General features: G+C 41.1%; 1 protein-coding gene across 7 annotated transcripts in view; it reads right to left on the bottom strand.

The window, feature by feature from the left end:
* The window catches only part of KCNIP4 (potassium voltage-gated channel interacting protein 4), a 1,213,489-nt gene that overhangs the window by 121,643 nt on the left and 1,072,877 nt on the right, over positions 1-18,969 (bottom strand). For all 7 annotated transcript variants that reach the window (XM_051842102.2, XM_051842088.2, XM_070068103.1 and 4 more), the window contains one exon: positions 7,284-7,408. In XM_051842102.2, the coding sequence (XP_051698062.1) occupies positions 7,284-7,408 (125 nt within the window). The remainder of the gene's footprint in view (positions 1-7,283; positions 7,409-18,969) is intronic.

Raw genomic sequence — 18,969 nt, forward strand, 5'->3', positions numbered from 1 at the left:
CTTGGACTCCTGCCTACCATTTCAAAGACTCGGACAGAGTTCTGGGTTCCTGGCTTTGGCCTGGCCTTGCCCTCGTGATTGTGGGAATTTGGGGAGTGAACCAGTGAATGGAAGATTGATCTCTCTCTCTCTTCCTCCCTGTCACTCTGCATTTACAAATAAATCATTTTTTAAAATATCCTGAATCTTCAAAAGAGAACCTGAGGTCTGAAAAAGCTATGCTACCTGCCCAAGTTAGGAAACAGCATTTTGAGGCTTGAACCAACAAGGTTTTTGAGCTGTGTCAGTCCTTGGAAGTTCTAAGGAAAGCAAGTTAACTGCTTAGATCCATAGAAAACCTTCTCCTTAGGAGGCCTTGCTTCTTAGAAATACGACAGGAAACTTCTAGTGAATAGGAAATAGCATTTAAATTCTCTTTTAATACCTTGATTCTAAGTAATGAATAATTGCACTTAGGGAAGATCTTTTATCTGAGCCTTTCAAAAACTGAACAAAACCAATTATTACCCCCTTTTAATCGTTGGAAGGGAAGATCCCAATCCCTAATTTGCTGACAGGAAGACAGAAGCTGACAGGGATGGAGCAAGTTACTGAAGATCACATAATGAGCCCACAAAAACCCTCCTCAAGAATAGTTTGAGGGCTCAAGGCAAAAGAGCAGCTGCCTTCTACAGTAGGCAGTGTTTCTCTCTCCTAACCACCATAGCCTACTCATTTCCATGCATGTGCCAAATTTCCTCTCTATCCCTCCCCAGCCTACATGAGAATTGGTGATTTTTATGTAGCACTTTTCATCAAAATGGTAGACCCCTAAAATTTCATCTTAAACTTCCCTCACCTAGTTTTAAAGTTCTTAGTGCAGACTTTCTCAAGTAATTTAGGAAGTTTTATCACGGAATCCTCATCTCTTGCTGGTTCCTTGACCAGAGTGTTAAACTCTTGCAGAAATCAAGGAAATATTTTCTGTTTTTGGTAGAATTCCTATGGCCTGAGAGATGCTCAGAACAGATAAACCACTTAAGTTGGGGACCCACTGTGCTAGAGAGGTGACCCCAGATTAAACTCAGCTGCTTCATTCTATAAGGGTCTCTGCCTCTGTACAAACCATACCCTACAGGGAATCCCAATGCATCACACATGTATTTATTCATTTAATTTTTTAAAAAGTTCTCTGAGGGGCAAAGAGAGTAGAAAGAGAGAGACAAAGAGGAAGGGGGAGAGAGGGAGAGAGGGAATGAATAAGAGTATGAATGAATACACATGCACAAGCTCTCATTTGCTAGTTCCATCTCCAAATGCCTGGAACACTCAGGCTGGGTCAGGCTAAAACCAGGAGCCTGAACTCAGTTCAGGTTTCCCCGATAGCAGGAAGGGACCAGGTACTTGAGCTATCACCTGCAGTCTCATAGCAGCTACCTTAGCAGGAAGCTTGAGTCAGGAGCTGGAACTGGGAATCAAACCCAGGTACTTTCATATGAGACATGGGCATCCCAAGAGGTTTATGGAATGCTATGCCCCGCACCTGTCAAGAGCCACAGCTTTGTTAAGCCTTTTCATCCTGAGCACGAAGTTCTTCAAAAGTGAAGGGATGAGAAGCCACGCCGGCAAATAGGTTTCATTACACAAGACTGCGCTTTAGCAAACTGATGCTCTCACTTGCCAGCTTTGAGGAAGCGAGCTGCCACGTTTGAGACAGCGTGTGAGAGGGCCACACGACAAGGGACCATGGGCACCCTCCAGGAGCTGAGTAGCCTCGGGCTGACAGGTGGCAACAGAGTGCAGATCTCATATGCACACCCACAAGAAACTGAACTCTGTCAACTACCACGTGAGCTTCAAAGATGACCTCGGAATCCAAAAGGAAATGTCGCTCAACCAACACCTCGGTTGTAGCCTGGTAATACTCTACTCTGTAGACCCAGGTAAGAAAATTCTTGACTCCCCTTGAAACTTTGAAATAAATTAATTGAAAGAACCACTAAGTATGTGATAATTTGTTACACAGCAATAGAAAACTGGAACAAACATTTTATTTTTTGTTTAAATCCTAACACCTAATACATTTTGGTAAAAAGGACCTTGAGATGTATTAAAATGATGCCTTAATAATGTATTTGAATCTAATGGAGAATTTGACCTGTTGTAATTCAAAGCATTAAAATAAAAATTGAAGGGACTGGCACTGTGGTGTAGCAGGTTAAAACGCTGGCCTGCAGTGCCGGCAGCCCATATGGGTGCCGGTTTGAGTCCCGGCTGTTCCTCTTCTGATCCAGCTCTCTGCTGTGGCCTGGGCAAACGGTAGAATATGGCCCAAGTCCTTGGGCCCCTCCATCTGTATGGGAGACCCAGAAGAGGCTCCTGGCTTTGGATCAGCTCAGGTCTGGCCATTGTGGCCATTTGGGGAGTGAACCAGAAGATAGAAGACCTCTACCTCCACATCTCTCTGTAACTATTTCAAAAAAACTAAAATAAATCTTTAAGAAAAAAAAATTGGAGAAAATTACAGAGAGCAAAGAGTTAGGCATCTAATGTGCAGGAGTCTCTCAACTTGTGCCTTTAAAAAGAAAATGGGGTATAAGTTATTAATGAAAGAAAAAAGAAGCTTCACCATATTTAAACTTCATGCCCCAGTAGACCACTCATGACCACCTTCAACTGAGCTCAAGTTGCACTTGATTTTGAAAAGAACAGCAAAGAAAGTTTACCAATCATGTAGATCTTTTCATGACCTTCTAGGTTAGTGGTTCTCAGTGTGGCTTTATGTTTGCTATTATAATGTGGTATTAAAAAAAAACACTGAAATTCAGAATTTAAAGAAATCTGGATTCCTGAGTATCACCCCAGAGTTAGATAAATCAAAAATCATCTGAGATAAGAGCAGTGCCCCACCCTCTACGTACACACATGCACTCCATCCATCGAAGACCTCATGAGGTTCCAGTGCAGCCAGTCTAGTCGTTGGTATTTGGCATTGTAGAGCTCATCACAGTTCAGTCGATTCTTTTTGTGTGACAGAAGCACCGCATAGATCAGATACATCTAGTTCAGTGGTCCTCAGTCGTGGCTTCACATTTTAATTGCCTAAAAGATTTTTAAATCCTGATGCTGAAGCTTTTGCTGAAAGTAGATACATCAGCATCGTGGAACAGATTTCCAACCATTTCAGAATTTTAAAGCTCCCTGGATGATTGCAACACACAGCTAAGTTTGAGACTGCTGATCTGTAGATAATAATTTGTATCTTTCTGCAAGTTTTCTAATACATAATGAGGGAGTCCAATGCCCAAGACACTGCCTGGGAACTATTTAGGCCAGTCATGACTGCCCCATTTGAATGGAACACATAATTAAGGCTGACCATTTGGGACCACAATAACTTCACTTACTTTTCTTGAATGTCATGCTTATTATATTTATTAAGGGACCAGCACTGTGGTACAGTGGGTTAATCCTCCACCTGCAGTGCCAGCATTCCATATGGGCACTGGTTTGAGTCCTGGCTGCTCCACTTCTGATCCAGCGCTCTGCTATGGCCTGGAAAAGCAGTAGAAGATGGCTCAAGTCCTTGGGCTCCTGCATCCATGTGGGAGACCTGAAAGAAGCTCCTGGCTCCTGGCTTCAGATCGGCACAGCTCTGCCATTGCAGCAAATTGGGGAGTGAACCAGCGGATGGAAGACCTCTTTCTCTCCTTCTCTCTCTGTGTAACTCCGACTTCCAAATAAATGAATTATTAAAAATGCAATGGAGTTATCAATGTAAAATTTATTGAGACAAAGACACATTCACTGACTCAGAGGGGCCTGAACAACTAAGATATTCACCCAAGTATGAATGACATCAAGATTATGATGTCTGCACTACACAAGTGATTCTCAAAGTATGGTCCCTAGACCAGCAGCATTAGCATCACCTGGGAATTTACAAGAAATGTAAATACTGTGGCCCAGTCCCACACATACTGCTTTGGTCTACTTATGGTTTGTATCCCAAGTGTTCATGTATTGGAAAGTTGGTCCCCAGTTGGCATTGTTGGAAGATCATGCATAATCTTTAAGAGGTGGGGCTTAGTGGGAGGTCTTCAGGTTACAGGAGGAACCACTGCAAAAGGGATATAGGTAGATCTTACGTAATCCCCAAGCTCTCATGATTAGTGAGGTTTTGTAATAGCAAGAAAGAACCTGCAATCAGTCTCTGGCTTCTGGTTTAGCAATATTCTCTCACTCTTACATGTACCATGAGGTCCTCAGTGGAGTCCAGCTCATGCTTGTATCTTATCCTTTAACCTCCAGAACTGTGAACCACATAAGCCTTTTTTCTTTATAAAATTACCCTCAGGTAGGTAGTTTTATAGTAATAGAAAATGGACTAATGTACATACTAAGACATAATCTTTCAGACTAGGCCCTGCCGAGTCCATGTATTCAGCCATTCAGGTGATCCTGAGGCTCCAATGATAGACATTGCACACATTGTCCATTTCTATCAGCTGCCCACACGAGGAGACTCATCTCCACAAGTGGCAAGAGAAATAAGGATGCACAGCTGTCTCAGAGACACAGGGAGAGGGGATGAGAAATTGGTCTATGTTCCCTTTCTCCCATTACCCATTTATATGAACAATCTATGCTGAATATCAGAGGGGATGCTGTCAAAGACAACGTATGGGAAAAACCTGGGGTCTCTGGTAATCTCTCCTTGCAGGAGATCTAGCAAACAGCCACTTCCCTACAAGTGTGACTATTCTAAGATGTTGATGAATGGCTTATCCTTTTAATCAAAATATGGAGGGTTTTAAAAGGTTTCCTTAAAGATGAATATTGCAACTATTTCCAAGGAAATGATTCTTTTATCTGAAGGGCTTTGAGATAATTGGTGTTCAGGAAACCTGGGGCAGTTTGTTTACTTTATCTGATGGAAGCCTTTCAAAATTCCACCATCCTGTAAAAGGGGCCTGCTGTTGACAGCCTTAGTGTCTCTTTTGCATGTTTATTAGAGTTGTGCATTTGACTAGAAGAAAAAATAAAAGGTCACACTTTTTTTGATTATAAGAGACACTGATTAATGTCTTTTGAGAAAACTAGGATGTCCTTTACTTTACAAATATGCTTTGGGCACCTTCTAGTCTGATGGAAATTTATCTCATGGAGGAGGGTGGGGCAGGAGAAAAAAGAGATAGCAGTGTAGAGAGAGAAGAGGAAAAAGCATAGAGAAGAGAGAAGGAATGAGAAGAGCGGCAAAAATGCTACAAAAATTTACCAGAGGAATAAACAGGTGAAAAAAGGAGGGAGAAGTAGGAGCAGTAAAGTAATAGAAGTGGGGTCAGGAGGGTAGGAACAGAAGAAAGAAAACAAGTAGGGAACAGAGAAGAAGAAAAGGAGAAAACGAATACATAGGCAAAAAAATAAAAGAAAAGAAAGCAAATAATGTAGACTTTGGAGCTGGGCAATTTATTGTGAAGTGCCACTTGAATGAGACATACTGCAGAGCTGCTGGCTCCAAAGGTTAATGATGGCAGTCGTCATGAGTCCAATTTATAGCAAATGGATGAAAGGCAACCGGACCTCAAATGGACAGACACTACAGTGACGGCAGTGAAATAGTAACATAGCAGCAGTCAGGGTTCACGGGGATGAGGGAGGTTGGATTAAGCACTTCTTCAGTTGATATCCATTTTATATCTGATGCACAACCCAATGTCAAGAAGAAATGAAATTTATTTATTGCAAGCTACCTGATTTAGTACAAAGACTTTAGATTTTCACCTGGATATGTTTTAAATTTTATTGTGTTTTGGGATTAACTTTTTTGGGGACTAACTGTTGGCCCAGATTTAGCCTTTTATACCTCCTTTCCTTGCACATCCTTGCTGCTCAGAGTCACTGCTGCCAGTGGTCAGTGCAGCTTCTTTGCTACAGTGCTCGCTCTCTCCGAAGCCTGCAATTCGCTTTAAAATAGGCACAGGTAATAATCCTGAGTCCTCAGAGTCCTGTCTCTTCATGCATGTTTATTTGTAAGTATAATCTTAATCACATATCAAGATTCTTTTTAATCAGAATCCTGTCTGTGGTTGGTGGGCAACCATCTCTATTATAACCTCCCCTATCCTAGTGTACCACCACGAAGTCCTGGGTGTTAGAAGATGACCAAGGTTAAGTAAGTTATCCTGCATACTGCAGAGCAAAAACAATTATAAAGTCCGGGAAAAGGAGACGGTTGAAAAGCAGAAATAGGATAAAGCCTGAGAGGTTGTGGAAGGTTGTGTGCAAGATGCTTGATGAAACCCTATAAAAATATTCTTCCAAGTCAGTGAGAGTTACACATTCTCTGAATTTCTGTTGTGGACATTGAAGAAGAGGCAGAGTTTCATGTCTGTCTCCATGAGGTTGGACTAAGACCCCAGTTACAAGTGACTATATTTGGACGTGCTGGATTTAAGAGAGATTTTTGGCCATTCTAGACTTCTACTTATGGAAATTGAGCTCTTTAGGGGTGGGTATAGGAAGGAATAAAAGCAACTTAATTGTAAACACCTATAGTTCCTTAGGTTTACAAATGCTAAGAACAAAATGAATGTTGACTTGGCATAGCATCAATATACACATGTTTGAAAGCTTTCCCAATTCTGACCATTAGTTCCTCGAAACAGGAGTACATCCTCCCTGGCTTTTTAATAACCTGCAGCATCTGACTTGAAACTGAGTTCATATGAAGTATTCAGCAAGAGTGTGTATTGATTAGACTGCTAGGTTAAACACACTGTCTCTATGAATCCTTTGGCTGATGTTTCCCCAAGGAGGTAGGGTACACACACAGAGAACCTGATGCTGCCTATAGATTCCTGTGATGTAGAGTCACTGGCAGCATCATCTGCTACAAACTATAGCACTCTTTCTTCAGCGCTAGGAATAGAGTTCCTTGATGGGTCCCAATTTGCCACTCAAGGCAAGCATAGGTAAACAGTGAAGAAACAATTGAACCTTACTGAAATGATGTCAATGTAGGTGAAAAACAAAAATAAAAGAAATCCTAACTAAGGACTGAATCAAGTGAACCTTTTAAAGAACTCATCCTGATGTAGTGGGGAACTACACTATACCTGCATTGGTGCGCCATGGTCAATCACAGTCCCAGTGGATATGACTGTATTCATATGTAAGACAGAGCAGTTTGAAATGCATTGTAAAAGAACTCTTGTGGATTGTAGGCACCCCCTCCCCTTCCTCTCACATTTCAATGCTGTTTTGAGAACTATAGGAAAGTAAGTGAAAAAGAAATTTCTTACATTCTTAAATCCTCTGTAAAGAATCTGAAGCTCTTTCTTAGTAAATTTGCTCTGGGCTTCCAGAAGCTCAAGGGCCTCGGGTCGATGTCTGACGGTGGCCATCTCCAGCTCATCTTCCACGCTGTCTGTGAAGGAAAACCAGAAAGAGTTTTACTGCCAGCAGCTGCTCACTGGTGCTTAGACACAGCAACACAGGAAAACAGCAGGCACTGATGGCAGGCATCCATAATTTGTCCACAAAAGGAGGATACTCAGTGATACTAATGATCTTTACGTTTCCAAGACTGAATAGTATTTAGCTAAGCTACTTCCACACTCTTTGCACATTATGTTCATTAATATAGATGCTACAATTCTATTATAATAAATGTAAAACAGTATAAAACACCAACAAGCTGACTTTGATGGGCTTTGTGTGTATATATTATGCACCAGCTATAAGAACAGAATTGCTGTTTAGTAACAATCTGCATCACCTTATGGATCATGTAGCTCCCTATAGGACTGTGCTACTACGCTCCGAGGATGCTACTGAAGTCAGATAGTTAACCCTGAGCAACAAATAAATGTGCAGATCAAGGTGCCGACATGGGTAAGGCAGGAAGCAGCCAGTTGAAATGGTATAAACTTCATTTTATGTGCCCACTGGACAAACGATCTCCTTCTTAGACCTATTTTGTAGTGAGGGGAATCCATGGTAATAGCAAACTCTAAATATTGAACATTGCTTTGTGAGTTATGTTTATGCTATAATTTCTCAAAGATACTCTATGCAAAAAGCATTTCATATCCATATTTGGGAAAGTGTTTTAATGTACTTTTATAACAAAATATTGGAAAATATAGGTTTTTAAAGAACTTACAAAGAATCCTTTTGTTTGCTTAACGCAAACTGTTGCTTATTTTTTGATGAAATATCATCTTTTCACCTCTCATTTATTGGGTTCTTTATTAAGCCTTTGCCCACAATGTAAACTAAAAAATGTGATCTCAAAAACAAACAAGAGTCCAAAGGTATTTGTCTGTAGAACATATTCTGCCTCATGACAACTGGTAATATATGCACATTTGTTATAGGGTCCTATAAGCACACACTTGTAAGTGTTGAGGGATATATTAGGATCTGGGTGCCTGTGTCTCAAATGCCAGTATCCTTGTTTTCAGAAACATCTAATGGAGTTCTGCTTGCCATTATCATGTCTACTCCTCAGAGTTGGAACTCAGTAGAAACAAGAACTCCAAGGTCCAGTATAAAGCCATGTCCTTCCTCTACTTCATCTCTTCTCTGACTACAGATTACCTTAGTCTTACCTCTCTGAATCTGGAAACAGTCACTTCTACCAGGACTCACAATTACTTTATCCTTGGACTAGTTGGAAATGTTGTCATTTTTGTCTAAGTCACCTTTTTGGCGCTACCTTTTGCTAACATCCACACCTACCTATTGCCTGGCCTCACTGAGGGAATTGAAGGACCAGAGCTGTTTCTTAGTAGGGAAAGATGGTCAGGTGAACTGTTCTTGGCATGTCCTAATTACTGCTCTCAAGGAGTTCACAAAATACCAATAATGGTGATGAAGCACCATACTTGACATGGCTTTACTTGTCAAGAAAAAGTAGCAAGGGATGAAAGAAAACATTCATTTCTTAGCTTTCATATTCTGATAACTTATTTGAAAACAATGGCAGAGAAAAATCTTCAGCATAGTGATGGATATATAAGAATAGAAAGAAACATGAAAATATGAGAAGGTCAAAAATTAACTTGGAGCTGAAAAGGATAAAACTGATGAGGACTTAGTGTGTGCACCTAAAATATGTAATGTGAAGTTGGCTAGAGGCAGTGGGAAAAGGCAGTTACACATTAGCAAATTGACCTCAGCCTGAACTTTGTGGGGAGAATTTTAAAAGCTCAAAATGAGGCTCTTTGAACTTTTCCTTCATTTATTTGTACAAATTGGTTGATTTTACTCAATCAGTCTGAGATAGATAGGATGAAAGAAAATGCTGATCTTTAAGATTGCTGTTGATCCAATGACTTGAATTGTGTGTATTACTGTGCTTACCAATGCAGAAATAAACGCATGCAGCAGACCAAATGTAAATAGATAATATCAAATAGATAGGCTCTGCGTTCTTAAAGATGCCTTGTGTAAGCTCTTTCTGGATCACTTATAGTACCATTTCAACCTAAAATATTGCTCTTTCTTTTTCTACTTGTTAAGATGCGTATATCTCTTATGATCCAATTCAAATATTTGTGCCACATTTCTGAAACCTCTGCAGATTGCTGTACAGAACTGTTGACTTCCTGGTCAGAGCTTCCACATCCCTCCCTCTTATATCACATGTACATAGCTGCATTAAAAGTTGTGGGAAGTTGAGTTAAAATATGAGCTTATTTTGATGTAAAATTTTGAAATCCATGCATGAATATAATATATTAGTATGATCTGTTCATATTTATCTTTTCATGTGAGTTCCCTTGAAGATACAATCAATGTCTTACATACCTGTGTATTTTCTGGACCCAATTCATAGTCACACAGAGTTAATCTATGAATGAATGAACAAACAATTGATAGTGGTATTCATGTTTCTATTCATCTGAAGCCCCTTCAATCTCAGCTGCCTTTTAGGGAGATTTCTTTCCAAATGAGATTTTTCGGTTGTTGGTGGACCTTAAATGTCTGCCTTAGAGTCACTGTGTTTTCTACTCCTTGTTTCAAGAAACATAACACAGACAAAAATAGAGGAAATTTTAATCACATTTTGTGAGCAGTCTTTTGATCATAGTGTACCCTTGTCTAGACCTAATGACCTTTCCACTGGAAAGAAACAAAACAGCCCATTAACCTCTCAGCCTTTGTACCATGCGACAGTCTGAACCAGAAAACCAACATTTTTTTTCCCTGCTGTCGCAGACTAGCAGAAGCCACGTCTGAGACAAAGGGCTCTGGGGCCAGCAGGTCAGCATAATTGAACTTAGTGTGTGATAGGACGATCATCACATGCAGTATTCAAAAAGAACCATTCTTGAAGTGGCTGCCTTCAGGCTCTCGTTTTCCTAGCTGACTGATACCTTACTTCTTAATGACTCCTACCTGCTAAAGGGCTGTTTCTATTTCTAGGAGCTTGACGGGCTCTGAAAACTTGCCTCAAATCATCACCAGTCACCAGCATATAAGTTCACAAAGCAACACTACCGAACCCAATCAACTCTGATTCCTGGAGGAAAACTGTGGGGGGCACAGCATGATTCTACACAGGACTGTGAACTCAATCATCATTTAAGAACATGTGTTTGGGGTGATTCTTATACTGTGCCTAATATTTAGTGGCTTCCTGTTAAATGCCAGATCTGCTATATGTCTTTCTGAAATAATTCTTATCTCAAAATAACTACACAATGAGATATAATTGTCCATTTTTCATGTACATGGAAATCAAGCCTCATAGAAATAAAGGAATGCAAGGGCAAATGTTTGTGAAGAAAAGACAAGGACACAATTTATAACCAAATGTTTGATTCCACTGCCTATCTCCTTTCCACTTTGCTGCGCTCTTTCAATACCAACAGAAATGATAGAAATGACAAGCCTTCTCCTTTCTCTGCATTGTCAAACTTATCAGGAAAATCGACCATACTTACTGGGTCCATTTCCTACCTCCTGGTCTCTCTTTAATCTACTGCAATCTGAGTTTTTGTCCTGCCGTGGACTGAACTGTGTTCCCACAAAGCATATGTTGAAGACCTAATGCCCAGTGTGAGTGTATTTGGAGCAAGGCTTTTAAGGAAGTAATTAATGGCAAATGAGACCACGAGGGTGAGGCTATAATGCCCCTCTTGTGTGAAGAGTCAGACGGGTTAATAGGTAGTCAGTGTTGTCTCAATGGAATTTGGGGTGTAGAATATTTGCTTCCCCCAAAAAAGGTTATCTTTAGCAAGAACAAACAGGCCACCTTCCTTCCTTTTCAATCTCCAAATTTACCATGAGAATGGCAAGGGAGTGGTGATCACAGTTTATTGAAAAAATAAGTTTCCTATCCCATCCCTCTGTATGGTTTTTGTTTTCTCATGAGCAAGCCAGATAGGATAAAGACTTGTAAATCAGGTCTTTTGATGGGTTTTGTTCCCACCTGGTAACTGAATGCCAATCTTCGAAATTGAACTTAAAAACCCCAGTGCCATGGGCCCTTTGGGTTTTTTCCTCTCTGAGAAGCCCCCCCTCCTTGCTGCTCTGGCTGGAGGTCTTTGACTCTAATAAATCTTTTTAAATATTTCTGCTGTCTGCTTGGAAATTCTTCTTCCATGTGAGAAAAAGAACTGAGGTAATAATAATTTCTCCACCGCCATTTTCCCGTAACACAAGGATAGAGGTTAACAGAAAAATAGCTGTGTGAACACACAGCAAGAATTCAGTGCCCTTCTGGTACCTTGATCTTGGACTTGTAGGCTTCAAAAAATGTGAGAAAAGTGTCTGCTGATTCACACAACCCATCTGGTACATTTTATGGAAACCATCACAAACTAACACATCCACCTCTATTCACATGACTCCCAACACTAATAAATGATCTTGCTGTTTACAGTCTGCTTAGTTTCAGTTAATATTCACAATAGTCTTCAACAGAGGGACTGTCATTCCCATTTCATAGATGAGAAAACTGAGGATTAAGTTGCAGTAACCTCACCTTGCCCAAGTAACCCAAGGACAAAGGGCTACTTAGGGATAAGGCAAACAAGTGTTTTCTATACCCTAATATTCAAGTTTCTAACCTCTATGATGGGGTTGTTAATGCAGTCTACCATCTAGAGAAGTTCTGCTCTAAGTCTGGCTACATATTATCTTACTCCAATACTGACCAAAAACATGTGTGAAACCTATTTTGCTTTTATTTTACAAGCAGCAAACTGAGCCTCAAAGAACATAAACCACAGGATGGAGCCAAGATTTGATTCCTGCCTTTTTGACATCAAAGATCATGTGCTTAGTCAGCTACTTTAAGAGACGGTGACTTTGTCAGCTTTTTGTTACTTTGACTACAGTAGCTGAGACGAAGGACTTAAGATGGAAGGTTGACTTTTGGCTTCCAAGTTGAGGATTCACAGTCCAAGACTGGGTGGTCCGCTTGGCTCAGGCAGCTGGTGAGGCTGGAAGATGGTGAAAGGATGCTGCTGTGGCAAGCAAGGAAACAGAGGCACAGGAGCACTCTTCCTCGATCCTCTCTGTATTCTCTCCCTATGAAGCCACCGTGAAGCTCAGAGATCCTGGAGCACCTTCACCCAATCCAGTCACTTCCAAAATGCCCCACCAGCGCCCAAGCCCCTGCTCTAATTCATGAGGCTTCAGGGTTTAAGAGCCTGCATGAATTTGAGGAGCCAAGTTCTGTTCAGGCCATAATTTTGTTATACTATTTGATAAAGCATTGTAAACCAAAAGCCCACTGGGTACTGAGCTCTAAGTACTTTGACTTTCCTGCAGGGCAATGTGCTTGGGTAGCTTGAGGATATCTCTAGGATGGCAGAAAATGCTGTGCCTATTAGAGATAGAATAAGGTCCAAAAGTGACTGGATCTCCAAGCTGATTAAGTACACAAAACTGCTTGTTTTTCTGCATCTTACGCTGAGAAATTTAGGTTCAGGTAGGCAGAGTAGTTTCTCTGGGACAAAAAGCAGAATGGGATGGTACTGTGGTCTCCTGAATTGTCTCCAGGGTGGAACCACTCAGATAACACGCCAAGCAGCTCAGCTAATGATGCATTTGCATTCCCAGTTGAGTTGAACACAAACAGTATTCTAATTCATGTCTCTTCTTACAGATTTGATTTTAATCAGACAACAAATTCCCCAAACCAGATACCCTTGAGCTTCCTGTCTTTTTTTGTTCTTTGTCCCTTAGATTTAAGTCTCTCAGAGCCAAGGTTGTTCTATGTCTGAGTCAACGGTCCCCTCAGGCCATGACACAATTGGGCTAGAAATTGGAATTCAAATCACCAGAGAACAGAATGAGTTTTAAAAATAGGCATCTTTCTCCTCCTTTTACAACTTATCTTAAAATGCAGTAGAGGTTTATTACAGCACAACTCATAATGGTGCAAATTTGACTCTAAGGTCAAACTATCTCTCTAGAACATGCTTTGTTCCAAAACAAGTGTTTGAGTGTGAGTCCTGCCTTTGGAAAACACATGCTTGTGAATTGTGAAAAACAATGTCCCTTTCTTGAGGAAGCTGGTTCCACACTCAGGCCATGCACACACAGGTGAACGCTTGCTGGTGATGTTGCTCCCTCCTTTTAACCAGCTCTTGCCAGGCTATGAACAGACCAGTCAGGCATCATTGAGTCTGGCTCACTACAAGTGCTCAATAAAAAAATGTGAACTGTGGGCAGATATTTAGCCTAGCAGTAAAGATACCCTGGTCCCACATTAGAGCACCTGGATTTGATTCCTGGTTCCTATCCCTGACTCCAGCTTCCTGATAACAAAGACTCTGTAAAGCAGTAGTGATGAGTCAAGTGACTGGCTTCCTGCCACCCATGTGGGAGACCTGGATTAAGTTCCTGGCTGCTACTCCCCTAGCCATTACGGGCAAGTGGGGAGTGAACTGGTGGATGGGAGTGCTCGCTCACTCTGTCTCAAAAAGTATTTTAATGTGAAATAAATGGATTTCATTTGAAGGATAATGTATACTTATAGAAGATCCCATTTCTAAATATATTGCCCTTTTCAAACATATTGATTTTTCATTATAATAAGATAATAAATGTTATAACTTTAAAATTCTATTTGAGCTGTAATTGATTTGTCTAGCCAAAGTCTCAGCCTGCTTGACTTATATTGCTTTATCTCATTTATAAAAATGTCCTCTGAGCCTTTACTCCTAACGTTTGCCTTTAACTGGTCTAATAGTGACTTGATCAGTATGACAATAACATTGTCATGAGACCAACTACTTTCTAACAATATGTGACATAGCACTAAATACTCAGAAATGTGGTCTAGAGGCAGATATTGGAGGAGAATGTATAGGTTATGCTCAAAGTCTCAGCTTTACATTCAATAAAACTAGAATATTCTTGACCTCAGCATTGGAACTACCCCTCAGAACCTCTTGAATAAGATGATGATCTTGTTTCTTTAATGTTCAATTCCTATGTGTCAGTACAAAGATAAAGCCACCTGGAGGAAGATATCCACAGAATTTTTCATGGCTTATAATTTCTTGCCTCCTGTTCTATTTCAAAAATTTACATGTATGTGGACATGAAGCCCATAAAGTCAGCATTCTGATCCTTCATTTCCTTCCTCCCCAAGATCAAAGAATTGAGATGGCAGTTTCAAAGACAAAGGCATTTGCTCAAGCCCACACCTCTGTACAGCTGATGAGTCAAGGGGTCAGCATCTGCCACCAGCCTGTTTTTCCTCTTCCAGTTCTATGATTTGACCTCCCAGTTGGAGACTTCAGATCTGAGGCAGGCCCTGGAAGCAACTCTTTAAACTTTGCCAACTTTAAATACTGTGTGTCAAGATGCTGAAGACTTGGGAGCCCCCATGACTCTTCCTGTCTTCACAACCATTCATCCATCCACCCACCAGGAGCTATTTTCAGGTGTACATGGAAAGTGTATGAGCAATTAATTCCAAGTTGATCATGTGCATCCCACACGTAGAAAGCAATCAATCCAACCTGAAACACCATAGGGTCCTAGCATTCCCCAGATCATCCTGAGTGACTGGAATTCCCAAAACATTGCCTATTCCGAAATTGTTTATTTGATCCTGGTCCTGAATGCATTTTAGGAAAAAAAAAAAAAAACAACCCTTAATGATTAGCACTTTATCCTATTTAATATTCACATATCACCTTGAAAATGAAAAGTACTTCGAAATGCCCAATTATTTTTGAACATTTTACGTGAGAGGTACTTGTTGGCAATGGCATTGCAATTTCCATTCCAGGATAACTTGAATTGCTTTGCAATTTCATGATTGAATTCAATCACTTATAAAGTATTACAGCCCAGAGGCGAATGGCTGGGGCTATTTCTCACAGCACTTCTGAATGGATTGTTTCTACCTTATGTATAAATAAAAATAACTCTCCAACAAGCTTAGACTTGAGAAGAGAATTGCCTAATTGCAGTGATTATCATGATTTGCCATATTATTATAATAGCAAGTCATAAATGGCCCCCTAAAATAGGAGTCATTATTTCTTGTGGGGGGTACTATCTTAATTGATTTTTGGTAAATGGGAGAAATAAAAATTATATTGTCAGTCATACACATATATAGAATATCTACAAATAGTAATGCTGGGGGTTGTAGTAGGAAGAAAAGAGGGGATGTGTTTGAACTTACAGGTAAATAAAGACCCAAAGGGTTTGATGGTAGAGTCAGAATATAAGAAAGCTGAGGGGGATTATGGTCAATGAGAAAAATGTTTAAAAAGTAATGAAATATGGAGAGGAATGAGGAAAGATAACCTAGATTAGTTCACTAAATTAAAAATGCCCTAACAAAGGAATTCCTCTTGGGTTCTAATTTTTCCTATTTGTTCTAAAAAAGATCAAATCATCTTTTTAGCATTTGCTATGTGTATGCACTTTAAAATATTAACTCATAAAATTCTCACAAGCATACTATGATTCTATATGCCTGCTTTACTGATGAAGACACTGGTTTAGAGAGATTCAGTAACTTGCCCATGGTCACACAATAGCAGCATCAAGTTGTAGGACTGGAAAGTCCAACTCCAGGGCTCATTGACTTAACTATGCTGCTGTACTTCCTTCTGCAGACAGAAGGAAGATTCTGAACCTACCTAGGAATCACATATGCACTCAGGAGTCAGAAAATTGATAGCCAAGTGCCCTAACCAGAAAATTGTGTAGGAATTGAAAGTGGATGTGTAATTTCCTGTGTAATTTCAGGTTTAGACATAGTGCCAGAGCTTCATTGGATATAAATCAAAACCACTGGGCACATCTGTGACAGAATTAGGCCTCCACCCTGGACTCCTTGACTCCTAGGGCAGTATCTTGTCAAACGCCTGTCATGATGTCCTTGGCCAACAAAAGTAGCACCCTCCTTCCAATATCAAAGTATAATAAGCATGTGACTCCGTATCAGAAGCAGGTATTAGAAGGAATATAAACTAGAGGGAGCTGTGAGCCACAGTGGTGATACTTCACTTTTGATTGTTGGGTCTTTGTAAGATAAAACTATTCTAACTTTTATTATAACTGAGCATTACAATTATCCTCTACATAAATACCATCACCTTGCTTTCATAGATCAGGAATTCAGTGCTAAAAGGATCGATGCAACTTATAAAAGACATAAAAATAGGAATTAAATTTTTAAAAGTTTATTTAAAAATTTTTTATTTTAAAAGTTTATTTTTATTTTATTTGAAAGACAGGGAAAGATAGAGATGAGAGGAGGAAAAAAAGGAGGGAAGGAGGAAGAAATGGAGAGGGAGAGGGGGAAAGAGATCCCCAAATGACCAGAGCAGATAGGTCTGAAGCATACTGAAGCCAGGGGCTAGGAACTTTATCCAGTTCTCCCACATGGATGGCAGGGACCCAACTGCTTGATCGCTCTGCATTACCTCCCAGGGTGTGCATTGCTAGGGAGCTGCAGTCAGGAACAGAGCCTGGATTCCAACCTAAACACTCTATCTAGCATGAGATTAGGGTGTCCCAAGTACTGTCTTAACTGCTGCAGCAAATGCCTGCCCCAAACAGAGAGCTCTAGAGTCAGAACTTAAATTCCAACCTTCTGACCCTGAAGTCTGGATGTGACAGCTGGTGGTTTGAGGACAAAAAAAGAGCATAGAGGAGTGAATGTCTATTAGAGGAAATAGTAATAAAATGGTCAATCATCAGTTTTTGATCTCTAGTCTTTGCAAAAAGGTTTTATTTTTACTTAATTTTAGAAGGTAACAGCAAAGTGATACTTTCAAGGATTTTAATTAGAATGTATATTTAAAAATCTCATTGTAAAGGAACAGATGGAAAATGTATTCCTGCAACCTTTGAGGCCCAATTCATGAGATGTTAGTCTGCTGCTTTAGAAAGCAGGCAGAATGGTTGGGCATTTGACACAACCACTAAACTGAGCATCCTGTATTGGAGTGCATGGTTAGAGTTCCAGCTGCTCTGCTTCTGATCCAGCTTCCTGCTATTGTATATCCTGTGAGGCATCAGGCTGGCTTGAGAACGTGGGTCCCTGCCACCCACATGGGACTGATTGCTTTCATTTGGCTCAGTCATGGCTGTTTTGGGAATTTGGGGGCGAATGAGTAGATGGAATATCTCTCTCTGCCTTTCAAATAAAATGAAAATAAATATTAAAAAGTAGGTCATAAATAGAATCTATTATCTAGGGAGTTTGAGTAAGGGTACTAATACATTATTGGGCGGCTTCCCCGGCCCCCGCTCTGTTGCTCTGTTGGGACCGGGGAACCTCACCCGGGAGTGGAACCCCAATAAAAGCCTGTGAATTAATTAATTTGTCTGCCCGGGAAGATTTGGTACGTGTCGGACACCTTACAGATGGTGCCAAAACCCGGGAGCTGAGGTTTATAGCCTCCCCTTTCTGGGTTCGAGGCCCCCTTGCTCATTGAACCTGTCTGGTGCCCCAGGCTGACTATGGACCACGCTCAACCAACTGTAAGTAACTCCTCCCTTGCTCTCCCTCCATCCTCTGGGTTGGCCCAGTCTCTGTGATCTCTGGCTAGCTCTCCATCCAGACAGAGACCTCCAAATCGTGCGCACATGACCTCTGTTCTCTGCTGTTTAGCCTCCCAGCAGCTGTTGGAGACGTCCCACCGCTGGCTTGGCCCCATAGAGGACTGACCTCTAATCCGTCTGCTGAAGTCCGGGACAGGGGATGCCTTGACTGAATTTCAGTAGATCCGGGCTACGGGGAGACCATGGGATCTGACCAATCCTGAGGGTGGGACTCAAAATGCCCTCTGGCCTGCCTCCTAAAGAACTTGAAGAAACTGGGACTGGCCCAGGCTCTACAAAGTAAATGCCTAATTTTCTACTCCACCCAGGCGTGGCCTAATTTCCTTGAGAATTTCTGCAGCAGGGAGAGAAAATGGTCCCATATCTCCAGGCTTTCTGTGACCTCCGCTCCCATCCTACTCCCTTCTCCCCTACTTTCCTCTCTGCCTGTTCCACGGCCCAGGTCTTGCTGGCCAAGATCGGGCCCCCATCTCCTAAGGACGCCTCTTCTGTGTTACTGCCAAACTCTCCACCCTCCACCTTTTCGGACCCTCCTGAATTCCTGGGGACCCACAGATAGCCAGGAACCTCCTGCCCCCATATGCGCATTCTTCGGCCCTGCCCCACCCCATGTCCTGCTTCTCCCCACCACCATTGCTGGAAGCCAGGTGGCCACGTGGCCCAACCACCAGTGTCAAGCTCCCCACCCACCCTAATGGGATTCACTGCCCCTGCTTCCCTGGCCACCCTCCGGCAAAGTTTTAAAAGGACCCATTCCTGAACACCTGGCTCTACCTTTGAAAATATCGCTTTGTAACTTGCTGAACTTATTTTGCAATTTATTTTAACAGGTTTCCGGGTAATCAGTACTCAATGAAACAGCAATGGGTAATTAGTACTTGTTTTAGATGAATGCAATTTTAATTTTAATTGAATTCAAGTAGAGAT

The sequence above is a fragment of the Oryctolagus cuniculus genome, chromosome 2 (assembly GCF_964237555.1).
Source record: "Oryctolagus cuniculus chromosome 2, mOryCun1.1, whole genome shotgun sequence".
NCBI classification, from domain to species: Eukaryota; Metazoa; Chordata; class Mammalia; order Lagomorpha; family Leporidae; genus Oryctolagus; species Oryctolagus cuniculus.